We start from the raw sequence: 27,810 nt of genomic DNA on the forward strand, positions 1-27,810 counted from the left end.
CTTCTTTACTCAGAGAGTGGTAGCTGTGTGGAATGAGCTTCCAGTGGAAGTGGTGGAGGCAGGTTCGATTTTATCATTTAAAAATAAATTGGATAGGTATATGGACGGGAAAGGAATGGAAGGTTATGGTCTGAGTGCAGGTAGATGGGACTAGGGGAGAATAAGTGTTCGGCATGGACTAGAAGGGCCGAGATGGCCTGTTTCCGTGCTGTAATTGTTATATGGTTATATGGATGCAAGCCTGGGCGATCGATGTCATAAGGAGGACAGACAGGCTGTTGCCCATGCAGCACGTTCCCCCTCTCCACGTCGTTGATCGATCCAAAGGAACAGCGGGGCCTTTACAGTTTGGCACCAGCGCCGTCGCAGGAGCTGCCAGAACGAGGTTGTAGACAACGACGAACTGCCTTAGGGGCTCCGACTACGGGTGTTCTTGAGGTTTACTCCTGGAGCCTTTTCCATGACTGGATATGGCCACAAGGCAGTGGAGTTTTCCCTCTCCTAGATGGACCGCCTTCCCAGGCTGACGAGCCCCATCTGCCCGAGACTGGTGGGGGCGGGAGCGTCTACCTTCCCGTGCAGGTCTATAGCACCTGCCCACTGCCCACAGGTCTATAGCACCTGCCCACTGCCCACAGGTCTATAGCACCTGCCCACTGCCCACAGGTCTATAGCACCTGCCCACTGCCCACAGGTCTATAGCACCTGCCCACTGCCCACAGGTCTATAGCACCTGCCCACTGCCCACAGGTCTATAGCACCTGCCCACTGCTCATCGCACATTTAATCACTGACATTTAAGCAAATGGACTGAGACATTGACAGGGAAAGTTTAGAGGGATCTGGGCCAAACGCAGGCAGGTGGGACTAGTATAGATGGGGCATCTTTGTTGGCATGGGCATGTTGGGCCGAAGGGCCTGTTTCCATGCTGCAGTTTGTTGATTATTTCTGTCAGTATAACAGCCATTTGGGAAAACTACATTGACAGGAGAGGTTTGGAGGGACCTGGGCCAAACTAGCTTAGATGGGACATCCTGGCCAGTTGGGCTGAAGGGCCTGCTGTCTGCCGATCTCTATATCGGTCAATATAAAAACTATTTGGACAGGCACATGGGTCGGAAAGGTTTGGAGAGAAATGGGCCAAATGTGGACTAGCTTAGATGGGCCATCTAGGTTGGCATGGACATGTTGGGCCGAAGGGCCTGTTTCTGTGAAAGACCTTGTATCAAACGCTCCAGGTTGTGCAACATGAAAGCGACTGCACCCTATATGCATTGCCTCCAGTGCTAACTGAGTTTTATAACACAGCTTTGTGTCCAGTAATGAAATCTGTTTTGAGGACTTATTGGAATAATTGGCCAATCTCCCAAGAAATCGTGCTACAAAATGAATTGTTGTAGAATTAATACTTGTCGAGATAACTCCTAATTTGCAGAACTGTTTTTTGTCTTCTGAATTTGAGAGGTTTTATCAGCTATTAAACCCATTTGTTGTCACTAAGCACTTTGTTTTGGCCAAGTCAGAGTCCCAGACTAAACCCACCCATTAGTTTGTTGTGGTTATTAAGAACAATTAAAGTCACATTTCTAAAACCAGTTAAGTGTAATTTTGTGGGGGACAATGTTTGCCCTTGGATGTAATGTCCTTATCAATATTCTCCGATTTAAACAGCCACCCCTGGTTTGTTCAACCTAAATCAGGAGCTGAATAAACTATTTGAATCACTTCCCTCTGGAAGGCGACTCCGGACTGTCAAAGCTGCCACAGCCAGACATTAAAACAGTTTTTTTTCCACGAGTAGTAGCTCTACTCAATAACCAAAAATCTGTAGCCTCCTTTTGCTCTGGTATGTTATTTAAATCGCATGTTTAATCAATAATGTTATATTATTAATGTTTTATGTGTCATTCCTACCATCACTGTATGTCATGTTGTCACTTGCGGGTGGAGCACCAAGGCAAATTCCTTGTATGTGATTACTTGGCCAATAAACTTATTCATTCATTCAAATCAGGACTACAATTTACAAATTGGGAGTTGGATAAAGTTACTTGGTAGATATTAAGTGCCTGAGCATATCCTGTATATTGGTATATTTTTTCTTTCACCACCTTTGCTTCTCAAGAATCGTATCTACTTCTGCCTGATATTAAGTTGAAGATAGGCCAGGAAACAGGCCATTCGGCCCACCGAGTCCATGCTGACCATTGATCACCCGTTCACACCAGCTCACACTCGTTCACACTTTGCATCCCACACCTCACACACACTCGAGGCAATTTACAGAGGGGCCAATTTGCACGTCTTTGGGACGTGGAAGGAAACCGGAGCACCCGGAGGAAACCCACGCGGTCACGGGGAGAGCGTGCAAACTCCACGCACAGACAGCACACAAGGTCGGGATCGAACCTGGGACTCTGGCGCTGTGAGGCAGCGGCTCCAGCTCAACAAGAAGTAATCGTATGAAGTGACAATAGACAATAGGTGCAGGAGTAGGCCATTCGGCCCTTCGAGCCAGCACCGCCATTCAATGTGATCATGGCTGATCATCCCCGATCAGTACCCCGTTCCTGCCTTGTCCCCATATCCCCTGACTCCGCTATTTTTAAGAGCCCTATCTAGCTCTCTCTTGAAAGCATCCAAAGAACCTGCCTCCACCGCCCTCTGAGGCAGAGAATTCCACAGACTCACCACTCTCTGTGTGAAAAAGTGTTTCCTCGTCTCCGTTCTAAATGGCTTACTCCTTATTCTTAAACTGTGGCCCATGGTTCTGGACTCCCCCCAACATCGGGAACATGTTTCCTGCCTCTAGCGTGTCCAAACCCTTAACAATCTTATATGTTTCATTGAGATTACCTCTCATCCTTCTAAACTCCAGAGTGCACAAGCCCAGCCGCTCCATTCTCTCAGCATATGACAGTCCCACCAACCTGGGAATTAACCTTGTAAACCTATGCTGCACTCCCTCAATAGCAAGAATGTCCTTCCTCAAATTCGGGGACCAAAACTGCACACAGTGCTCCAGGTGTGGTCTCACTAGGGCTCTGTACAACTGCAGAAGGACCTCTTTGCTCCTATATTCGATTCCTCTTGTTATAAAGGCCAACATGCCATTCGCTTTCTTTACTGCCTGCTGTACCTGCATGCTTACTTTCATAGACTGATGTACAAGGACCCCCAGATCCCGTTGTACTTCCCATTTTCCCAACCTGACGCCATTTCGATAGTAAACTGCCTTCCTGTTTTTGCTACCAAAGTGGATAACCTCACATTTTACCACATTAAACTGCACCTGCCATGCAGCCATGCATCTGCCCACTCCCCCAACCTGTCCAAGTCGCCCTGCATTCTCATAGCATCCTCCACACAGTTCACACTGCCACCCAGCTTTGTGTCATCTGCAAAGTTGCTAATGTTACTTTGAATCCCTTCATCCAAATCATTGATGTATATTGTAAATAGCTGCGGTCCCAGCACCGAGCCTTGCGGTACCCCACTAGTCACTGCTGGTCCCAGCACCGAGCCTTGCGGTACCCCACTAGTCACTGCTGGTCCCAGCACCGAGCCTTGCAGTACCCCACTAGTCACTGCTGGTCCCAGCACCGAGCCTTGCAGTACCCCACTAGTCACTGCTGGTCCCAGCACCGAGCCTTGCAGTACCCCACTAGTCACTGCTGGTCCCAGCACCGAGCCTTGCAGTACCCCACTAGTCACTGCTGGTCCCAGCACCGAGCCTTGCAGTATCCCACTAGTCACTGCCTGCCATTCTGAAAGGGACCCGTTAATTACTACTCAGTGGATTTTTTTTTTGGAAGTAATTATTTGAAGTGTTTTTTTTACACTTGAGCAGTGTCGTTTTTGTGTAGCAATCCTCACCCTGTCTAAGTTTGTTCAACCTTGGCTGGTATGCGGGTTAATGTTAAGTTTGTCATCTGAAACCCTGGATAAGCCCATTTGCTTTGGAGCGTCTGCTCAACATGCAGAGAAGCATTTGTCTCAACTTGTGGCGTTGTGGTCACGGCATCCTGTTGCCTGAGAACAGCGTCCACGCTGTTTAACGAACAGCGAGATGGAAAATCCCGCGCTGCTTCTATGAGGATGCAGGGTGACTTGGACAGGTTGGGGGAGCGGGCAGATGCATGGCAGGTGCAGTTTAAAGTGGATAAATGTGAGGTTGTCCACTTTGGTGGCAGAAACAGGAAGGCAGATTATTATCTCAATGGTGTCAAGTTCAGAAAAGAGGGTCCTTGTACATCAGTCACTGAAAGTAAGCATGCAGGTACAGCAGGCAGTGAAGAAAGCTCATGGTATGTTGGCCTTCATAGCAAGAGGAGTTGAGTATAGGAGCAAAGAGGTCCTTCTGTAGTTGTACAGGGCCCTGGTGAGACCACACCTGGAGTATTGTGCACAGTTTTGGTCTCCTTGCAATTGACATTCTTGCTATTGAGGGAGTGCAGTGTAGGTTCACGAGGTTAATTCCCGGGATGGCGGGACTGTCATATGTTGAAAGAATGGAACGACTGGGCTTGTATACTCTGGAATTTTGAAGGATGAGAGGGAATCTTACAGAAACATATAAGATTATTAAGAGATTGGACACATTAGAGACAGGAAACGTGTTCCCAATGTTGGGGGAGTCCAGAACCAGGAGTCACTGTTTTAAGGATAAGGGGTAGGCCATTTAGAACGGAGATAAGGAAAAACCTTTTCACCCAGAGAGTTGTGAGTCTGTGGAATTCTCTGCCTCAGAGGGCGGTGGAGGCCGGTTCTTTGGAAACTTTCAAGAGAGAGTTAGATAGAGCTCTTAAAGATTGCAGAGTCGAGGGGATATGGGGAGAAGGCAGGAACGGGGTACTGATTGGGGATGATCAGCCATGATCACATTGAATGGCGGTGCTGGCTCGAAGGGCTGAATGGTCTACTTCTGCACCTATTGCCTATTGGGGCTAAATTTGTTTTGGCAGTGGGTGTAGCATCTTTTCCTTCCACCTCAACCTCCGTTGTTGCCCCACAGAGATCGATGTGCACGATATGTCCGCGCAAGTGACCAGTCCCTCGGGCAAGGTGGACGAGGCGGAGATCGCCGAGGGGGACAACCACACCTACTGTGTGCGCTTCGTCCCGTGCGAGATGGGAGTCCACACCGTCAGCGTCAAGTACCGCGGCCGACACGTGCCCGGCAGCCCCTTCCAGTTCACTGTGGGACCGCTCGGCGAAGGAGGAGCCCTGAAGGTGCGGGCGGGAGGTCCGGGACTGGAGCAAGGAGTCGTCGGAGTCCCAGGTGAGTTCCTCTTGTCCGCGGCTCATAACGTCGTAGGTGATGAGAGCAAAGAGCTGGGGCAAAGAACTCAGCGGGTAAGGCAGCAGCTCTGGAGAAAAAGGAATAGGTTGGAATGTTTCAGATCGAGAAGTGGTAGGAGTAGAAATAGGCCATTCGGCCCGTCAAGTCTACTCACCCATTCAAACATGGCTGAGTTAACCATACCTAAGCACAATCCCCGATTAGCAACGTGCACAGGACTAGTCCGCCCAGACTGTCTGCAAGTTTTGCCGTCATTTTAAAAGGTCCGCGCTCTGGTTCTCGTGAGCAGTGCCTGATGCAGGCGAGCCCCAGGCTTCTGCAGGGCCTCCGGCCGTCGCCTTTCTCAGAGGCGTGGAACGACTAGCGAACCATCGTCCGTCTCCTCGCTGGGGACAGGGGGGCCTCCCGGGGGGGGAGGGGGGGGAGGGGGGGATTTAATAGGAACCTGAGAGGTAACCTTTTTACACCAAGGGTGGTGGGCGTATGGAACGAGCTGCCGGAGGAGGTAGTTGAGGCTGGGACTATCCCAACGTTTAACAAATATTTGGGCAGGTACATGGATAGGACCTGTTTAGAGAGACATGGGCCAAATGTAGGCAGGTGGGACCAGTGTAGATGGGACGCGTTTGGTCAGAGTGGGCATGTTGGTCGGTGTGGGCGTGTTGGTCGGTGTGGGCATGTTGGTCGTAGTGAGCATGTTTCCACTCTGTGTGACTCTCTGATTCGACCTACAGCTGAGTTCAGTATCTGGACGCGGGAGGCTGGGGCAGGCGGTCTGTCGATCGCGGTGGAGGGTCCCAGCCGGGCGGAGATATCGTTCGAGGACAGGAAGGATGGGTCGTGTGGGGTGTCGTACATCGCCCAGGAGCCCGGTGAGTTCCGTCTAACCCAGACCCCTCTCCTCTGACGTACATCCATCAGAGCGGCACAGTGGCGCAGCGGGTAGAGCTGCTCACTCACAGCGCCAGAGACCTTGGTTCGATCCTAACCTTGGGTGCTATCCGTGTGGAGTTTGCACGTTCTCCCTGTGACCAAGTAGGCTTCTTCCGGGTGCTACGGTTTCAATAGACAATAGGTGCAGGAGTAGGCCATTCGGCCCTTCGAGCCAGCTGTGATCATGGCTGAACATCCCCAATCAGTACCCTGTTCCTGCCTTCTCCCCATATCCCTTGACTCCATTATCTTTAAGAGCCCTATCTAGCTCTCTCTTGAAAGCATCCAGAGAACCGGCCTCCACTGCCTTCTGTGGCAGATAATTCCACAGATTCACAACTCTCTGGAAAAAGGTTTTTCCTCATCTCCGTTATAAATATCTTACCCCTTATTCTTAAACTGTGGCCCCTGGTTCTGGACTCCCCCAACATCGGGAACATGTTTCCTGCCTCTAGCGTGTCCAATCCCTTAATAATCTTATATGTTTCAATGAGAATGCCTCTCATCCTTCTAAATTCCTTGTTATACAAGCCCAGCCGCTCCATTCTCTCAGGATACGACAGTCCCGCCATCCCGGGAATTAACCTTGTAAACCTACGCAGCACTCCTCAAATTAGGGGACCAAAACTGCACACAATACTCCAGGTGTGGTCTCACCAGGGCCCTGTACAACCGCAGAAGGACCTCTTTCCTCTCACATCCCAGAGGTGCGGTTTTGTCGGTAATTCGGCCCTTTGTAAACTGTGTTGGGAGAGGAGGCGAATGTGGGATAACATAGAGGGGGTGATCGATGGTTGGCATGGGCTTGTTGGGCCGAAGGGCCTGATCCCATGCAGTATTTCCCAACCAAACTAAATGAATGTGACCAATGTTAGATGCCATTGAGGTGTACATGTTGTTGAGTTGCTGACACTGTGGGGGGGGGGGGGGGGGGGCTGTATTTTAAGCTGGTTAACTGACTAAAATGACGTCTGTTTTTTCCAGGTGATTATGAAGTGTCCATCAAGTTCAACGATGAATACATTCCCGACAGTCCCTTCATTGTCCCAGTCGCTGCCTCTCCAGAGGATGCAAGCAGACTTACTGTTTCTAGTCTTCAGGTGAGACATAAGGAAATATCTGGCTCTGGCCCCCTGATTGCACATTCAGAGGTCACACAAGGTCAGGTCATTGGGACTGAGGTTTCTCTCAATGGGAAAGGGCAGGGGAATGATGAAGCCGAGGAAACTATTGTCGTCTGAAGCAGGGCCTCGACCCGAAACGTCACCTATCCATGTTCTCCACAGATGCTGCCTGACCCGCTGAGTTACTCCAGCACTCTGTGAAACGTCACCTATCCAAGTTCTCCACAGATGCTGCCTGACCCGCTGAGTTACTCCAGCACTCTGTGAAACGTCACCTATCCATGTTCTCCACAGATGCTGCCTGACCCGCTGAGTTACTCCAGCACTCTGTGTCTATCTTCGATTGTCTAACCTAGTGGGGATTTGCTGAACCAAACCCCTTCCAGATACAATGTAATAAAAAGGAACTGGTTTATACCAACGTTGCAGAGAAAGTGCTGGAGTATCTCAGCGGATCAGGTGGCATCTCTGGAGAAAATAGATAGGTGACGTTTTGGGTCGGGACACTTCTTCAGACTCAGTTACACCAGCATTTTGAGTCTATGCCTCCACAGTTCTGGCCCATGATGGAGGCTTTTGCAACATTTACTGCTTGGTTTCTTCATATCCACAGTTCCAGTGTATCCATTGCATTTGCAGAGTGGGTATCGTGGCTGGAGTATTTTCCCTTGTGGTGAAACGATCATGGTAGAACACTTAGAGCAGGATTTGATATTTGATCTCCCAGTTGCCAACCATTTTAACGGATCCTTGCATCCTGGGCCTCCTCCATTGCCAGAGTGAGGCCTCAAGCAAACTGGAGGAACAGCACCTGATATTCCGCTTGGATGGGTCACAACCCTACGGTATGAACATTGAATGATCCAATTCCGGGCAACAAAGTATCTTCTCTCCCCTCTCCCCCCCCATCCCCTTTCACTGTTAGGCTGTTCAAAGACCTGGGCATGAAATTCCATGACCTCAGTTGCTAACCTGTGACTGTCTAGTTAAATGGGTTCCTCTTGACGCAAGTTCTTCAACCTGCCCACAAGATCACTGATTCTTCCAAGAGATTTGTTTCCCCACTCCTGCCACCCCCGTGACCCAGTTTTGAATTGAAATCCGGCGCATTGCAATCCTCGCGCTGTGCTCTAAAGGACAGAGGCTTTGTGTAGATGTGACCTGTTTGGTGGATGTGTAAGAAGGGGACCACTGTCTGACACGGAACATTGTAGGATGTTTCTCTTGTGTCTCATTTAATGGCTTCCAGCAGCATACCTGCAAGATGCATGTCAATAGCCAGCTAATGGTTGAAGAGAAAGAGTTGGAAGCTAAAAACTTAATTTACAATGCTACTACTTCTATGGTTTTGGGGGCATAACTTTAAACTAAATTAAATTAACGATAGAGTATCAACTCTTCAACCGTTTAGCAGCTTGGTAACAGGTAATGTGAAATAATGTGATCTCAAGGGTGGTGAATCTGTGGGATTCTTTGCCACAGAAGGCTTTGGAGGCCAAGTCAGTGGATATTTTTAAGGCAGAGGTAGATAGATTCTTGATTAGTACGGGTGTCAGAGGTTATGGGGAAAAGGCAGGGGAATGGGGTTGGGAGGGAGAGATAGATCAGCCATGATTGAATGGCGGCGTAGACGTGATGGGCCGAATGGCCTAATTCTGCTCCTATCACATGATCTTAAGGAACTAAGTCTTGAAGGTGGCTCAGATGCATCTTGGTTACAAGTGAATTTTGACTCTACTGATTTTTTTAAAATTTCGAATCAATTTAAAGAACAGCGCTCAAAATTAATCAAAACCCAAACTCTGGGCTTCTTCGCCACAAATGTTAGTTGGTGGTGGTGTTTAGATTTCCACGAGGAATCTGTATAGCATGCGGATGCAAATCAACATTGAATCTTCCAACAATCGAAGAGACAAATCTCCAATTTTAAATCTAGCATTTTCCAGGAACAAGATTCACATTTGGGTTTTCGGAAGATTTGGCAATAATTGTCAGCGGAAAGACTGTACATGGTTACAATCGAGCCACCCACAGTGTACAGAGGGGCAAGGCCAATGTCTCACTATATTTGACGTGCTCAAGAAGGGTCTCGACCCAAAACATTGTCTGTCATTACCTCTGAAGAAGGGTTTCGGCCTGAAACGTTGCCTATTTCCTTCGCTCCATAGATGCTGCTGCACCCGCTGAGTATCTCCAGCATTTTTGTGTACCTTCAATTTTCCAGCATCTGCAGTTCCTTCTTAAACACCTCCGCAGATGCTGGCTGGCCCACTGAGTTAGTGCAGCATTTTGTGTTTAGCTCAAGATTGCAGCATCTGCAGTTGCTTGTGACCCCACGTCACCACATTTAACAGGCTCGTCCCCCGACCTCCGTACCCCCTATTTAAACAATATTTTCCGTACAACTCCAGTCGCTAAGTTGCTGGCATATTCTCCAGGCTGGCAGAGTTGCTGCCTCACAGTGCCAGAGACCCAGGGACGACAGATGGCACAATGGGCTAAGTGTTCGGCTGGCAACCGGAAGGTAGCCGGTTCGAATCCCGCTTGGAGTGCATACTGTCGTTGTGTCCTTGGGCAAGACACTTCACCCACCTTTGCCTGTGTGTGAATGTGTGTGAGTGATTGGTGGTGGTCGGAGGGGCCGTAGGCGCAGATTGGCAGCCACGCTTCCGTCAGTCTGCCCCAGGGCAGCTGTGGCTACAGAAGTAGCTTACCACCACCGAGTGTGACTGAGGAGTGAATGAATAATGCGATGTAAAGCGCCTTGAGTATTAGAAAGGCGCTATATAAATCCCATCCATTATTATTATTATTATTATTCGATCCTGACCTCGGATGCTGCCAATGTGGAGTTTGCACGTTCTCCCTTTGACCGCGTGGATTTGCACCGGTTTCCCAAAGCCGCGTGTGTCCGTAGATTAGTTGACCCTCTGTAAATTGCCCCTAGTGTGTAGGAAGTGTATGAGAGAGTGGGATAACATAGAACTAGTGATAGTCGGTGTGGACTCGGTGGGCTAAAGGGCCCTGTTTCCATGCTGTAACTCAAAACTCAATCTGTAGACCAAACACTTGATTCTTACAGTAAAATCCAAGCCATGTCATGTAAACCAATGTAGCAAAGACAGCCCTGAACTGAAAGACAATCAAAATATGTTTGACGGAGTTGGAATGTTGCTAGCCTGTTTATTCCAGTGCCAAGTTGCCTCAGATCAGTGAAATAATTGCTTAGTCTCGAGTTCTGATTTGAGAACCATAAGGTTTCATGTCACACTATTTTTAAACTACGACTTGGGCCTGAAATGTGCAAACCACTTCCTATTTTTGCCATATTAAAATTAATTCCATAACCTACCCAACACATCACGATAGATTATTGGCTGCGCACACCATCGGCTGTTAAGAATTATGAATTAGTGATGCCGTTACTTCTTTAAAAACGGAACTTCCTTACTAGTTGTGTAAGAAGGAACTGGTTGTGTAGGAAGGAACTGCAGATGCTGATTTAAACCGAAGATAGACATAAAAAGCTGGAGTAACTCGGCGGGCCAGACAGCATCTCTGGAGAGAAGGAATGGGCGACGTTTCGGGTCGAGACCCTTCTTCCGACCCATACGAATTCCTCGTATATGGTGCAAAACATATTTGGCTAATAAAGTATGATTATGAGAGTCTGAGGAAGGGTCTCGACCCGAAACGTCACCCGTTCCTTCTCTCCAGAGATGCTGTCTGACCCGCTGAGTTACTCCAGCGTTTTGTGTCTATCTCTACTCGTTGCCACAGAATGCTACCTGACAAATGTACCTCCGTCCCCACATCCCAAGTTAAACCCAATCTTCAAGTGGCTTTTTATTTGGCTAGACAGAAAATTAGTTTTGTTAATTGTGCGAGACCTTTTAAACAATGAAGCCGTACAGGTTTAGTGTTGGTCTTTGTGAAGCTACTCTGTGTGGAGTTGCCACCTGCTTTCCATCAGCGAGCTTCCTTTCCAAGCCGGCTGTCTTTAATCTACAAACTTTTCAGAGATCTAAACCAGTTGCATTACTGACACATCGATTCTTGTCGTCAAGTTGCGATGTTTCATCACCTACACCGTTACTGCACAGATTGCAAGCAGTACAGCCCACACTAACTCATTGCATGAGCTCTACATAATAGACGTTTGGTTCAGCCGACAACTTGAAACTCATTCGCAATTACCTGCAGGGCTTTCATCTGTTCAAAACCAGGCGGTAATGGCTTTTCTCTTCCATAACTTTCTCCTTTATGTTCAAAAGTGATTAAGAGCAGAATTAGGCCACTCGGCCCATCACATCTACTCCGCCATTCAATCAATAGACAATAGGTGCAGGAGTAGGCCATTTGGCCCTTCGAGCCAGCAACGTCATTCAATGTGATCATGGCTAATCATCCCCAATCAGTACCCCGTTCCTGCCTTCTCCCCATATCCCCTGACTCCGCTATCTTTAAGAGCCCTATCTAGCTCGCTCTTGAAAGTATCCAGAGAACCGGCCTCCACCGCCCTCTGAGGCAGAGAATTCATCTGTTCAATCGTGGCTGATTTCTCTTTCCCTCTCGACCCCATTCTCCTGCCTTGTCCCCATAACCCCTAACATGCCCGTGCTAATCACGAATCTATCCATTGACGTAGCCTCCACAGCCTTCTGTGTTACCAAGGAACTAGTTCCTTGAAGGATGTGTAAGACAATGTAAGCCTTGAACCGGTGGCCATGTTGGTTGCATTTGAACCCACATGTGTGTTGTGTTTGAGTACGTCCTGTAATCCTTGGTGTGGTGACGTTATTGGCGTGCGGCCCAAGTGGGTAAAGATGGAGGTGGGCGTTCCGATTCCCTTCCGCTGTTGTTCCACACGGGAGCGTCCGTGTTGTAAACGTTCAATGTAAACGTTTCCCATTCATTCCCCAGGAGTCAGGTTTAAAGGTTAATCAGCCCGTGTCTTTCGCTGTGCGGCTAAACGGTGCGAAGGGTTTGCTGGACGCCAAGGTCCACTCCCCGTCCGGGGCAGTGGAGGATACGCACGTCTCACAGATAGAGCCAGGTAGGTGTCTGGCAACAGCCTGCTTGCTGTCTACAACTGTATCCACCCCCTCCACTGTCCACCCCAGCTCATGGTAACGCACGGTTTGGGTGATGTGGGGGGCGCTGAGTAAAGGAATGCTTGAGCCTGGTTTTCTTTCTTTCGTTAAACCGCTGTCCCACGGTACGAGTTCATTCCAAGAGCTTTCCCGAGTTTGCCCTGATTCGAACTCGGAGATTTACGGTAATGGCCACTCGTCGGTACTCGGGGCTCTCGTGGACATTTTTCAACGTGTTGAAAAATCTTCACGAGTCTTCCCGAGCTTACCTGCCGTTAGCGAGTCTTCCCGAGAACCTGCCGTTAGCGTTACGAGCCGCTAAGAGACGTCCCTGAGCTCCGACGTACCCGCTACGTTCATTCTCCGTGCATAACACGAGTTTGATTTTTTTTAAACTCAGGAGAGCTCTTGGAATAAACTCGTACCGTGGGACAGGGCTATCAGAAGTAAAGTACTTGCGTGCTGTTTGATGTACATGTGCAAATGAAGACTTAATCATAGGTAGACAAAAATGCTGGAGAAACTCAGTGGGTCTGGCAGCATCTCTGGACAAAAGGGAATAGATGACGTTTCGGGTCGAGACCCTTCTTCAGACTCGGCCCGAAATTTCAACTATTCCTTTTCTCCACAGAAGCTGCCTGTCCCGCTGAGTTACTCCAACATTTTGTGTCCTACCTTCAGTTTAAACCAGTTCCTTCCTACACATTATGATGTTTGATGGAATGTATAGGTGCAAGTGAAGACTTAAGAGCCGGTCCAACTAGGCCGTCATTTGCGCGTCACGTAGATGGCATGCGAAGATTTTGTACATCACAATATCCTGCGACGCCGCACGTGGCTGTGCGTCACTGCCTATGTCATCAGGCACCATGCGCGCATCACGTGCGTGTCATGATGTCGCATAAATTATGCGCAAATGACAGCCAAGTGGGACAGCCCCTTTAGTCATACAGCATGGAAACAGGCCATTCGGCCCACCTTGCCCATGTCGACCAAGACGCCCCATCTACCTGCCTGCATTTGTCCCACGTCCCTCTGAACCTGTCCAGATGTCGTTTAAATATTGTTATAGTTCCTGTCTCAGCTACCTCAGTGTCAACTCATTTCATATACACGCCACCTGCTGTGTGGAATAAGTTATCTAACCTTAAACCAATGATTCCTCCACAGTTGCCGATATTGGGTTTTCCTCTTTAGTTCCTGATTTCATGTATAAGTCAAGTCTTCAAGTTTATCATATATAATGTTAGTCACTGGAGTATAAATGCTGGCCACTTTGCTGAATGCATGCTTTACAAAGACTCCAAGTGCTGGAGTAACTCAGCGGGTCAGGCAGTATCTCTGGAGAGAAGGGAATAGGTCCTTCTTCAGTCCCGAAGGTGTTCTTCAATCTGAGGGAGGTCCCGACACGAAACATCAACCATCCATGTTCTCCAGAGATGCTGCCCGACCTGCTGAGTTACTCCAGCACTCTGTGTCTACCTTGTTCCTGGTTTCTGCGTGTGTTTGATGATTGCTGTTGTTGGTGTTTGTTACAGACAAGTATGCCATTCGATTCCTCCCACGTGAGAATGGGCTTCATTCCATCGACGTCAAATTCAACGGCCAGCACATCACTGGAAGTCCGTTTAAGGTTCGCGTTGGTGAGCCGGGACAGGCGGGTGACCCGGGTCTGGTCACGGCATACGGCTCCGGCCTTGAGAAGGGAACTACTGGTAAGACAGCGATGTGTCGCGATGTCTCGCCCCGCTCCGGTTTCATTGGTGGTCTGGCAGATAGGATTTTCCAGCTGCAAAAACCTTTTGTAATTTAGTTTTGAGATACAGTGCGGAAACCAGCCCTTCAGTTCTGACACCATGTAATGAGTTGAGTCGAACACATATCCAGATACAACACATGTTTCTTAAATCTACTTACAGCAAGGATCTGCAGGACATTACATTTCCTAGCAGCTACTCATATTAACTAGCGTAGGCCAGCTCTTGATAATATAAAGCACATATTAGGCGGACTCACTACTAACAAGCAGTATAATTGACTAGTATGAAGTAACCTTTGTAATTCAGTTTAGAGATATAGCTCGGAAACCGTCCCTTCGGCCCACCGGGTCCATGCCGGCCAGTGATCCCCGCACACTTAACACCATCCTACACACACTTGGGACATTTTTCACATTTATACCAAGCCAATTAACCTACAAACCTTCACGTCTTTGGAGTATGGGAGGAAACTGAAGATCTCGGAGGAAAAAACCTATGCAGTTCACGGGGAGAAGGTACAAACTCCGTACAGGCAGCACCCGTAGTCGGGATCGAACCCGGGTCTCCGGCGCGGCATTCGCTGTAAGGCAGCAACTCTACCGCTGCGCCACAGTGACCGCCCCGTAATTGTACGCTCAACGTTTACGGGCCACTTTATTTCAACAAGCTGGTGGTGCAGTGATAGAGTTGCTGCTCTACCGCACCAGAGGCCCGGGTTCCATCCTGACTATGGGTGCTGTCTGTACGGAGTTTGCATGTTCTCCCCGTGACCTGCGTGGATTTCTTCCAGATGTGCCAGTTTCCTCCCACGCCCCAAAGACGTGCGGGTTTGTAGGTTAATCGGCCCTCAGTAAATTGCCCCCTAGTGTGTGGGGAGTGGATGAGAAAATGGGATAACATAGGACTAGTGTGATCGATGGTCGGCGTGGACTCAGTGGGCCGAAGGGCCTGTTTCTATGTTGTATCTCTAAACCAAGCAATTGTAGGTTAATTGGCCTCTGTTAATTATCCCGTATGAGAAGGTGGGATAAGATAGAGATAGTATGATCACGTGATCAATATTCAGTGTGGACTCAGTGGGCCCGTTTACTTGCTCTATCTTTCAATTGATCAAATTTGCCATGATCTATTGTTTACTGATACTTCAGATGTTAGGCCCAATTATATTTCCTCAGTAAGTCTCGACCCGAAACGTCACCCATTCCTTCTCTCCACAGATGCTGCCTCGCCCGCTGAGTTTCTCCAGCATTTTTGTCTACCTTCGATTTTTCCAGCATCTGTAGTTCTTTCTTAAACACTCCTCAGTAAATAAGTTCAGTTTAGTTTATTGTCACATGTACCGAGGTAACGTGAAAAGCTTTCACGATGAGTGAATGTGCGCAGTTAAGGGCCTGTCCCACTTGGCCGTCATTTGCGTGTCACGCAGATGGCGTGCGAAGATTTTGTACACCACAAAATTCTGCGACGCCACGCGTGGCCGCGCATCACTGCCTATGTCATCGCGCACCATGCACGCGTAATGAGCGCCATGCGCGCATCACGTGCGTGTCACAACGCACGCTTAAATTACACACAAATGACGGCCAAGTGGGACAGCCCCTTAAGTGCACGATTGTGAGCTTTGAGCTACTATGGACTGTTCCTGTGTAGTACGAGGCATTTATTTATAGAATAATTCACAGGCACATTAAACAAATGTCAAGTCTTCAAGTTGATCTTTGACTGAATTCCATCTGTTTCCCCGTCCACACGCCAGCTTCAGGAACTGTAAACCTGGTCTCCATGTTGGGTCATGTTATTCTAAGGTTTTTTTTTGTCCTCTCTGTGAAAGAAGCCCTTTCTTTCATATGTCGAGGCCAGACCGTATCTGTAGCTGGAGGGGGTCTCACTCGCTATAAATTAAATGCTAACAGCTCCGGTATTCCCCCCTCTGGGAAACAAGGCAGTGAGTCACAGGGAGGAGTGGGGGGGGGGGGGTGGGGGGAGAGGCAGGATGTGGATCCAAGGCTTTCATTAGCAGTGTGACCATTGATTACCCCTGCCCAGTGTCACTGCTTGCTCTCTGTTCATGCCCTGCTCCCACATAAACAGCTTCAGTCTCCCAAGCGGAGAGGTTTGTAGACTCCGAGATAGAAGCGTACATGGATGGCTTGCCTCTTTCATGAAGGCCGCATCCTTGTGGAGTGGTGAGTTTGTAGTCTCTGCGTCTGGCCCCCGGCTTTTCAATGGGATAAATTCCAGGTGTTCTTGTGCTCCAACGGTAACAGTCTGTGCATTGTCCAGGCACAAAGACTATTGCACATTCCCCCTTCAGTATTAACATTTACTTTCTCCCAGTCATAGAGTGTTCCAGCGTGTAAACAGACCCTTCGGCCCAACTTGCCCACACTGGCCACCTGCCCGCGTTTTGTCCATATCCCTCTAAACCTGTCCTATCCATGTACCTGTCTAACTGTTTCTTAAACGTTGTGATAGTCCCAGCCTCAAATATCTCCGCAGCAGCTTGTTCCATACACCCACCACCCTTTGTGTGAAACAGTTACCCCTCAGATTCCTAATAAAACTTTTCCCCTTCACCTTTTTGCTGGAAGTTCCGGTCAAGTTACAATTTTTCCTTCAATTGCCCGAATAATGTTTCTATTTCAAGACCAATCTCGGCTACAATAGTCAATTCCAATCTTTCTAATTCCCACGAGTTCTGGAAACCAACACATGGCGTCTGAACGCTCCTTCCATAAGCTAGGATACTGTCCGATTCACCTCTACCCCATTGCGGACATTGGACTTTGTCTGTGGAACTGATGCGCTACAATGCTGAGAACTATATCCTGCACTCTGTATCTTCCCCTTTGCTCTACCTGTTGGACTTGAGTTTGACTTGATGGCATTGATGAATAGTATTGTTCGAAGGAAGATAAAAATGCTGGAGAAACTCAGCGGGTGAGGCAGCATCTATGGAGCGAAGGAACAGGTGATGTTTTGGCCTTCTTCAGACTGGTATTCTTTGGATAACTTGTAAAACCAAGTTCGTCGCTGTACCTCGGTACACATGGCAATAATGAACCTAAACCTAAAGCATCATTCCAGTAGTTGCTGATGGATGAATGTGCAGCCACAGTTACTGTAAGCAAGGACCTGTCTGTTCTCCCAAGGCCACTGATGAAGAGCAGAAGGGAGATATCTCTTCATGGCCAGTTTTGGTATCTCAGCCAAACTCACTAAAGATAACAAAGATTGATCAAAGAGATGCAAGCGATTGGAGAGGAATGGGTGACGTTTCGGGGTCGAGACCTTTCCTCGTCCGTCTGGACAAGGGTCTGGACCTGAAACATCACACATTCCTTCTCTCCAGAGATGCTGCCTGTCCCGCTGAGTTACTCCAGCGATTTGTGTCTTATCTTCGGTTTAAACCGGCATCTGTAGTTCATACACAACAGGCAAGAGGCAGCAGATGCTTGAAACTTGAGCAAAACACAGAGTGCTGGAGTAATTCAGCGGGTCAGACAGCATCTGTGGAGAACATGGATAGGTGACGTTTCACAGAGTGCTGGAGTAACTCAGCGGGTCAGGCAGCATCTATGGAGCTAAGGAAATAGGCAACGTTTCGGGCCGAAACCCGGAAGGGTTTCGGCCCAAAACGTTGCCTATTTCCAGAAGGGTTTCGGCCCAAAACGTTGCCTATTTCCTTAGCTCCATAGATGCTGCTGCACCATAACTCAGTGGGTCAGGCAGCATCTGTGGAGAACATGGATAGGTGACGTTTCACAGAGTGCTGGAGTAACTCAGCGGGTCAGGCAGCATCTGTGGAGAACATGGATAGGTGACGTTTCGGGTCCAGACCCTTCTTCATATTGAGAGTCAGGGGAAAGAGAAATAAGAGCTATAGACGGTGATGTAGAGAGATTTAGAAGAAATGAATGAAAGAGATGCAATATTCTAACAATGATAATTGTTAGCTGTGGGCTAGGTGGAAAAGAGTTACAGACAATGAGGCTGAACAAGACTACTTTGAAGCTGGTACGACAGGTGGGGGGGGGGGGGGGGCGGGGTGGGACGGAGAGAGAGGGTTGCAGGGGTTACTTGAAGTTAGAGAAGTCAATGTTCATACCGCTGGGCTGTAAGCTGCCCAAGCGAAATATGAGGTGCTGCTCCTCCAATTTGTGCTGGGCCTCGCTCTGACAATGGAGGAGGCCCAGGACAGAAAGGTCAGTGTGGGAATGGGAGTTAAAGTGTTTGGGAACCGGGACATCAGGCAGGCCCAGACTTGGGCACTTTGTGTACACTGCCATCTCTGCCCCCGACTGTCTGAGTTGCATCTCTGGAAAGCGGTTCACTGTTTCCATGACTCTACCGACAGCCAGCATCGCATCCAATAACTGGCTCAGCCCAATCAACAACCATTGTGTGCCTCTTTATAAATGTTAGCAGTGCGGGGCTGGCCGTGAACAAAGGCGCTGCTCACACAGCCACACAAAGCCACTTTGTGAATTCTTCAAGCTAATTCACTGCGAGTGCCAGCAAATATCTCCGAGATCTTTGAACGCCTTCGTATCTTTCAAAGCTACTCTTGAATCTGCTAGAAATCTATGGCCACACTGCAGCACGGAAAAAAACAATTTTTTAAACTATGTTTTAAAAATTCACATCGTAAATTTATAATTCACAGCGTAAAACCCCTGTCCCACGGTACGAGTTCAATCCAAGAGCTCTCCCGAGTTTGCCCTGATTCGAACTCGGAGATTTACGGTAATGGCCGCTCGTCGGTACTCGGGGCTCTCGTGGACATTTTTCAACATGTTGAAAATTCTTCACCAGTCTTCCCGTGCTTACCTGCCGTTAGCGAGTCTTCCCGAGTACCTGCCGTTAGCGTTACGAGCCGCTAAGAGACGTCCCCGAGCTCCGACGTACCCGCTACGTTCATTCTCCGTGCTTACCACGAGTTTAATTTTTTTTTTAACTCGGAAGAGCACTTGGAATGAACTCGTACAGTGGGACAGGGCCATTAAGATTAGAAGTTGCTTGCATGTGTCACCGACAATTACCACACAGATCGCTTGAGGCCACTGAGCAACTGAGGTCTTTGATCAAACTTCACCCAGAATAACTTAGTTTTAAATGCCCTTTTGCAAAAGTTATGGTTTACTGTTAAATTGGGTTTGACTGCGTTGAATAAGTCAGGGTTGGATTTAATTTAGTTTAGTTTAGAGAAACAGGCCCTTCGGCCCACCGAGTCTGTGCCGACCAGCGATCCCCGCACAGCCAGACATAAAAACAGTTTTTATGCACGAGTAGTTGCTCTACTCAACAGCCAAAAATCTGTAGCCTCCCTTTGATCTGGTATTTTGTTGGTTCACATGCTTGATCAATGGTGTTTTATCATTAATGTTTTATTATTATTAATGTTTAGTGTTTTCTGAGTCATTTGTAACTGTCACTGTATGTCATGTTGTTACTTGTGGGTGGAGCACCAAGGCAAATTCCTTGTATGTGAATACTTGGCCAATAAACTTACTCATTTAACGCTTTTATTGCAGGCGTCCAGTCTGAATTCATAATTAAAACTCCCAACGCGAGCCCAGGGGCGTTGACGGTGGCCATTGATGGGCCGTCCAAGGTGAAGATGGACTGCCAGGATTTCCCGGAGGGATACAAGGTGTTGTACACACCCATGGCACCAGGCGACTACCTCATCGGCATCAAATACGGCGGCCCCTACCACATTGCTGGCAGCCCTTACAAGGCCAAAGTTACAGGTAACATCACCTGAACACCACACACCTTGGATAGGACAGGGTTACAGGGACATGGGCCAAACACGGGCAGGCGGGACTAGTGTCGATGGGGCGTGTTGGTCGGTGTGGGCAGGTTGGGCCGAAGGGCCTGTTTTCACTCTGTGTGTGACTGTGTGTAACTCTGTGCCGACACTCTTCTTTCTCCCCCCCCCCCTCCACTGCACTCTCCCCCCACCCCCATCCCCACACCCCTATCTCTCTCTTCCCCCACCTCTCTCTCCCCCCCCCCACCATCTCTCTCTCCCCATCACTCTTCCCCCCATCTCTCCCCCTCCCCCCAACTCTCCCCCCCCCCAGCGCTCCAGCCCACCCCCCAGCTCTCTCCCCCCCCCAGTTCTCTCTCTCCCCCCCCCCCCCACTCACCGCCATTGACGACTGCACTGCGACTGCCTCCTGCCCCCACACACACACACATTGTTGATGTCATTAACGTTGCCACTAACCTCCACCCTGCCCACAGATTCACTTGAACCCCTACACACAGTATCTCCGACACCTATCGCCCCCCTGAACTGATCTGTCTCCATCACAGACTGTTGACTGATGTCTACTATATATATACCCACCCACGCCCCCACCTCCCTTGACAGCACCCCCCCCCCCCCAGACCCCCAGCCTCCTGCAGTTGATGCCACCCCCTCCTCTCAGTTTCTCCATCTCTGCCGCATCTGCTCCCGTTGGTGATCGATTGAACCGTTCAGCTTAATTAGTGTCACGTGTACCGAGGCTCAGAGAAAAGCAATGCTGTGCATGGGATCCAATCAAATCCAATGTTACTACACATCGATGCAATCAAGTCAAACATTTATATCAACGGGTCGATGGTTGAAAGGGTCAAGAACTTCAAATTCCTGGGCGTGCACATCTCTGAATATCTTTCCTGGTCCGAGAACACTAACGCAATTATGAAAAAAGCTCATCAGCGCCTCTACTTCCTGAGAAGATTACGGAGAGTCGGTTTGTCAAGGAAGACTCTCTCTAACTTCTACAGGTGCACAGTCGAGAGCATGCTGACCGGTTGCATCGTGGCTTGGTTCGGCAATTTGAGCGCCCTGGAGAGGAAAAGACTACAAAAAGTAGTAAACACTGCCCAGTCCATCATCGGCTCTGACCTTCCTTCCATCGAGGGGATTTATCGCAGTCGCTGCCTCAAAAAGGCTGGCAGTATCATCAAAGACCCACACCATCCTGGCCACACACTCATCTCCCTGCTACCTTCAGGTAGAAGGTACAGGAGCCTGAAGACTGCAACAACCAGGTTCAGGAATAGCTACTTCCCCACAGCCATCAGGCTATTAAACCTGGCTCGGACAAAACTCTGATTATTAATAACCTCTTTCTGCTATTTGGTCTTTATCAGTTTATTTATTCATGTGTGTATATATTTATATCATGGTATATGGACACATGTATCTGTTTTGTAGTAAATGCCTACTATTTTCTGTGTGCTTAAGCAAAGCAAGAATTTCATTGTCCTATACAGGGACACATGACAATAAACTCACTTGAACTTGAAACGCCAGTCCAACAGGTAGAGCAAAGGGGAAGATACAGAGTGCAGGATATAGTTCTCAGCATTGTAGCGCATCAGTTCCAGAGACAAAGTCCAATGTCCCGCAATGGGGTAGAGGTGAATCGGACAGTACTCTGGCTTATGGAAGGGCCGTTCAGAAGCCTGATAATGGAGGGGAAAAGTCAAGAGTGTTTTATTGTCATGTGCCCCAGATAGGACAATGAAATTCTTGCTTGCTGCAGCACAACACAATATGTAAACATAGCACACAACGGGAGAAAGAAAAAGTTCAGTGTGTGTGTATATATATACATGCGCACATACTCAATAAATAATAAATATAGTGCACTAATAGTAATAGTCTGGTGTAGTTCAGAGCTTATTTGCTGTTGTGTTTAATAGCCTGATGGCAGCTGTTCCTGAGTGTGGTGGTGCGGGCTTTCAAGCTTCTGCTGGGCGGGAGCGGGGAGAAGAAGGAATGACCGGGGTGGGACAGGCCTTTAGAGTTTGCGCGTTGATTTAGTATTGGAACTGGGGTTGAAGTGACAGATGTATGTTGACCACATGTGTCCGTGTGTGTATCCAGGTCCGCGGCTGGTCAGCGGGGGAGGCCCGCATGAAAGCTCCACCATCATGTTGGAATCGGTCACCAAGTCGACGACCACCAGCTCCTACAGCGCGCTGCCCACCTTCTCCTCCGACAGCAGCAAGGTGGTGTCCAGTGGAGCCGGGCTCAGCACGGCCATCGTGGGCCAGAAGAGCTGCTTCTCTGTGGACTGTGGCCGAGCAGGTAACTGTAGCCATAGGTCATATGAACATTGAAACATAGACAATAGGTGCAGGAGTAGGCCATTCGGCCCTTCGAGCCTGCACCGCCCTTCAATATGATCATGGCTGATCATCCAACTCAGTATCCCATCCCTGCCTTCTCTCCATACCCCCTGATCCCTTTAGCCACAAGGGCCACATCTAACTCCCTCTTAAATACTGGCCTCAACTACTTTCTGTGGCAGAGAATTCCACAGATTCACCACTCTCTGTGTGAAAAAAAAATCTAATCTCGGTCCTAAAAGACTTCCCCCTTATCCTCAAACTGTGACCCCTTGTTCTGGACTTCCCCAACATCGGGAACAATCTTCCTGCATCTAGCCTGTCCAAACACTAAGAATTTTGTAAGTTTCTATAAGATCCCCCCTCAATCTTCTAAATTCTAGAAGAAGATAGTGGATAGTGGTCAGTAGTGGACACACAGTGCTGGAGTGGCCCAGCGGGTCAGGCAGGTAACAGTGGCAACATAACATGATGGGTCAGTAGTGGTTTTAGATATTAGAGATACAGCACGGAAACAGGCCCTTTTGGCCCACCAGGTCCGCGCCGACCAGCGATTCCTGCACATTAACACTATCCTACACCCACTAGGGACAATTTTTTTCATTTACACCAAGCCAATTAACCTACAAACCCGTGCGTCTTTGAAGTGTGGGACGTAACTGAAGATCTCGGAGAAAACCCACGCAGGTCACGGGGAGAACGTACAAACTCCGTACAGACAGCACCCATAGCAAGGATCGAACCCGGGTCTCCAGTGCTGCAAGCGCTCTAAGGCAGCAACTCTACCACTGTGCCACTGTGACCGCCCACACAGTGGCCGCACAGTCCTGGAGTAACTCAGTGGGTCAGGAAGTCGGGAAGTCCAGAACCAGGGGGGCCACAGTTTAAGAATAAGGGGTAGGCCATTTACAGCTTGAGATGAATAACATCTTTTTCACCCAGAGAGTTGTAAATCTGTGGGATTCTCTGCCACAGAAGGCAGTGGAGGCCAATTCACTGGATGTTTTCAAGAGAGAGTTAGATTTAGCTCTTAGGGCTAACGGAATCAAGGGATATGGGGAGAAAGCAGAAACTGATTTTAGATGATCAGCCATGATCATATTGAATGGCTCGAAGTACTCCAGCACTCTGTGAAACGTCACCTATCCATGTTCTCCACAGATGCTGCCTGACCCGCTGAGTTACTCCAGCACTCTGTGAAACGTCACCTATCCATGTTCTCCACAGATGCTGCCTGACCCGCTGAGTTACTCCAGCACTCTGTGAAACGTCACCTATCCATGTTCTCCACAGATGCTGCCTGACCCGCTGAGTTACTCCAGCACTCTGTGAAACGTCACCTATCCATGTTCTCCACAGATGCTGCCTGACCCGCTGAGTTACCGTATATCGATGTTGGAATGTAGATGTTGACTACGCAAGTGACAATTTGTATTCCCTCTTCTCTAGGCTCCAATATCCTACTGGTCGGGGTGCATGGGCCCACTATTCCATGCGAGGAGGTATCGGTGAAGCATGTTGGCCATGAGCAGTACAACGTGGCATACTTGGTGAAGGATAAGGGGAGCTACACACTGGTGGTCAAGTGGGGCGAGGACCACATTCCGGGCAGCCCGTTCCACATCACCGTCCCATAGACCCCTCCCCGTCAACCCCAGCCCCCTTCCGACGGAGAGCTCCAACTCCTCCCCACCAGTGTTTCAAAGGACATTGCAATTTCATGTCCACTCAAGCTACAGAGTGGACCTCTTCTCAAGCACTGTCGGCCCGGCTCTGTCAAAGGTGGTGGCTAGATTGTCATTGTTATATGTAGAGAAACTGAAGATTGTATGGATTTATATATAAATATGAACTTAACCGATTCGATTGTCAAAACTGGATGATCTTAATGAGATCTTAATGAGACCTCTGCCTTGCTGTAGTTAGGCTGAAGTTGTAGTTGCTTGGACTTTGTGGATTTAAACACTATCGGGTAGATTGAGGGGGTTTCAATTCCGAATGGCTTATTGCTTGCAGATCTCGCTTCTAGCATTGTGTACTGAGACTGGGGCTGAGGGCTGCTCCTCTGGGTGGGTGGGAGGTGCGGAGGCCTTTGGGAAGAGAGGGACCATTAGTTTTTTGTGGAATGTGCAAAACTGCTTCCAAGATTTGAGTGTGTCTGTTTAACCAGTCGAGCCCTGAGCACGGGCTTCATACATTCCTGCCAAAGCCTCCGTGTATAAATGCAAAGATTAAATTATTCACAGCTCAGGACGCGGCTGCTGCTGTGTTCCCTTCACCTCTGTTTTGTCCACAGCATGTTTTATGCATGCGCTGTCCAGCAGGGCTGCCTGCAACAAGGTCACAGAGAAGGTAGTGGATGTGAACACACACGCATGCACACACACACACACACACGCACTCTCTCACGCATGCACACACACACATGCCTACACACACACACGCACCCACACACACACATGCCTACGCACACACACACACACACACGCATGCACACGCATGTGCACACACACACATGCCTACACACACACACACGCATGCACACATGCACACACACACATGCCTACACACACACACGCACCCACACACACACATGCCTACGCACACACACACACACACACACGCATGCGCACACACACACATGCCTACGCACACACACACACACACGCATGCACACATGCACACACACACATGCCTACACACACAAGTACACACACACGCACACTCACACACTCACGCATACACACACACACACACACACACACACACACACACACACACACACACACACACACACCTGCTCTACCTCCATCAAAGCCCCTACGAAGTTGGAACTACCAGACACTCCCCACTTCCCCTGTGACACTGATCACAAGTTCTGCCATTTTAAATCTATTCTAATTTGATATTTCAGTCAAAATAAATTAACTTTGTGTTCAATTCTTGAGCGAGACGTGACAGTTTATTGCACAATTCACCATTTTTGTATTACCCGAAGCTACTGAATTGCGCAATTGTCTTTTAAAACTGTACTTTAGAATGTATTTATACTCTAGCTGTGGTGAATATTTTCCTGCTGGGGCAGCCTCTGTAACTGGGGAGGGGATGACTTTCAGTAACTTTGTGCCTGACTGTGGGAGGCTTGTTATAACTCGCAACTGACAAACTTCAATAAAAGCATAATTTTCAACGGTTTAAAATCTTCTGCAGTTAATCGAGTCCGCGGTGGGGAATCTGGTCGGGTCCGTGTGATGCACAGCGTACGTACGCCTGCTCTTGGTTCCATTCTGTGGTTTCTCCGCGTTGCCTAGCGACAAGAAAACAATCTGAACCCAAACCAAACTTAACAAGAAACATTATTTATAGGTTCTATTCTTTCACACATCACCCATTTTAATACGAAAAGTTCAACATTCAGTGAACAAAATCACTATGTGGGCGACGTTTCCACCAGTGGGAGCATCTAGGACTAGAGGGCACAGCCTCAGAATAAAAGGACGTACCTTTAGTAAGGAGATGAGGAGGAATTTCTTGCGTCAGAGGGAAATCTGTGGAATTCATTGCCGCAGAAGGCCGTGAAGGCCAAGTCAGTGGGTATTATTAAAGTGGAGATTGGCAGATAGTTGATTAGTGCGGATGTCAGGGGTTATGGGGAGATGGCAGGAGAATGGGGTTGAGAGGGAGAGATAGATCAGCCATGATTGAATGGTGGATCAATTGAATCATTCTTCTCCTATGAACATTATTACATGTTATCTTCCAACTGCCTGTGTCTTTATCTTTCAATGATTCTGGTTAATAGGTTTTCATAAGTTATAGGAGCAGAATTAGTCCATTCGGCCCATCAAGTCTACCCCACCATTCAATCATGGCTGATCTATCTCTCCCAACTCCATTCTCTTGCCTTCTCCACATAACCCCTGACACCTTAGACAATGTCTGCTTAAAAGAATGTGTACACAGCCTCTGGCATTCCAGAGAAAAGAGTCCAGGTTTGCCCGACCTCTCCGACCACACATGCCATCTTGTCCGACATGGACGTCTGAAGAAGGGTCCTGGACCAATTACCTATCCATGTTCTCCACAGATGCTGCCTGACCCGCTGAGTTACTCCATCATTCTTTGAAACGTCACCTATCCATGTTCTCCACAGATGCTGCCTGACCCGCTGAGTTACTCCAGCACTATGTTTCTTTTTATTTGCAAACCAGCATCTGCAGTTCCTTGCTTCTACAATTTAAATACGTGTTTAGTTTAGTTTAGAGGCACAGTGCAGAAACAGGCCCTTCGGCCCATCGAGTCACCACCGACGAGCGATCCCCGCACATTAACACTATCCTACACTGGGGGCAGTTTTTACATTTATACCAAGCTAATTAACCTACAACCCTGTTCGCCTTTGGAGGGTCGGAGAAAACCGAAGATCTCGGAGAAAACCCGCGCAGGTCACGGGGAGAAGGTACAAACTCCGTACAGACAGCACCCGTAGCCAGGATCGAACCCGGGTCTCTGGCGCTGTGAGGCAGCAACTCTACCGCTGCGCCACCGTGCCGCCCTGAAATGACCTGATTTTCTTTGTGTAAATGCCTAATGAGTAACAGAAAGGGAAGAGATCCAGCCGTAAAAACCTGCTTGATGCTCTTGGCTGAATTCAAACTGACGTGGGAAGTTAAGTGTAAAACTGTGTGGCTGGTTTCCAACCAAAATGTTTGGAAAGTATAAATAACTGGTGTAAGTACCAGGTTTTTGGCCTTGTGTTCTACAGACTACACCAATAGTTCTGTAATCATATTAATCCACGCTAATATCAACTTTGTAATTCAAAAAGTACTTGAGGGGCAAGTAATGTCCAAATAAGAAAGACGAATGGAATATCCAGCGTGTCTGTTTTTCTCTGTCTCTTCTGGGAGCAAAGCCACAGTTTAAGAATAAGGGGTAAGCCATTTAGAACGTAGATGAGGAAACACTTTTTCACACAGAGAGTTGTGAGTCTGTGGAACTCTCTGCCTCAGACTCTGCTATCTTGAAGAGCCCTATCCAGCTCTCTCTTGAAAGCATCCAGAGAACCGGCCTCCACCGCCCTCTGAGGCAGAGAATTCCACAGACTCACAACTCTCTGTGAGAAAAAGTGTTTCCTCATCTCCGTACTAAATGGCTTACCCCTTACTCTTAAACTGTGGCCCCTGGTTCTGGACTCCCCCAACATCGGGAGCATATTTACTGCCTCTAGCGTGTCCAAACCCTTAACAATCTTATATGTTTCAATACTGTGGGTTTGCAATTTTTCTAAATATTTCGCTATAGTAACTGTTTCAGAAACACTGTCACGCAAATGTTTAATACAAAATTCTTTATTCTTGGTGCAAGGGGCAAAAAAAATTAAAAATTAGGAGACTGCAAACTCACCGCTGTCTGATTGACAATGAAAGGGTTCTCAATATAATACATGTAGCTGAGAATA

General features: G+C 48.4%; 1 protein-coding gene across 4 annotated transcripts in view; it reads left to right on the top strand.

Moving 5' to 3' along the window:
- Positions 1 to 25,544, top strand: part of flnb (filamin B) — a 160,033-nt gene extending 134,489 nt beyond the window's left edge. For 3 of the 4 annotated variants that reach the window (XM_033036610.1, XM_033036611.1, XM_033036613.1), the window contains 8 exons: positions 5,016 to 5,282; positions 6,038 to 6,175; positions 7,221 to 7,336; positions 12,284 to 12,416; positions 13,992 to 14,168; positions 19,748 to 19,966; positions 22,105 to 22,308; positions 23,799 to 24,219. In XM_033036610.1, the coding sequence (XP_032892501.1) occupies positions 5,016 to 5,282; positions 6,038 to 6,175; positions 7,221 to 7,336; positions 12,284 to 12,416; positions 13,992 to 14,168; positions 19,748 to 19,966; positions 22,105 to 22,308; positions 23,799 to 23,986 (1,442 nt within the window). In that variant the 3' untranslated portion in view covers positions 23,987 to 24,219. Of the gene's footprint in view, positions 1 to 5,015; positions 5,283 to 6,037; positions 6,176 to 7,220; positions 7,337 to 12,283; positions 12,417 to 13,991; positions 14,169 to 19,747; positions 19,967 to 22,104; positions 22,309 to 23,798 lie in introns of all 4 variants that reach the window. The other variant, XM_033036612.1, reaches the window with a different exon arrangement.
- The last annotated feature ends 2,266 nt before the right edge of the window (positions 25,545 to 27,810 follow it).

Source organism: Amblyraja radiata, chromosome 18, assembly GCF_010909765.2.
Source record: "Amblyraja radiata isolate CabotCenter1 chromosome 18, sAmbRad1.1.pri, whole genome shotgun sequence".
NCBI lineage: Eukaryota > Metazoa > Chordata > Chondrichthyes > Rajiformes > Rajidae > Amblyraja > Amblyraja radiata.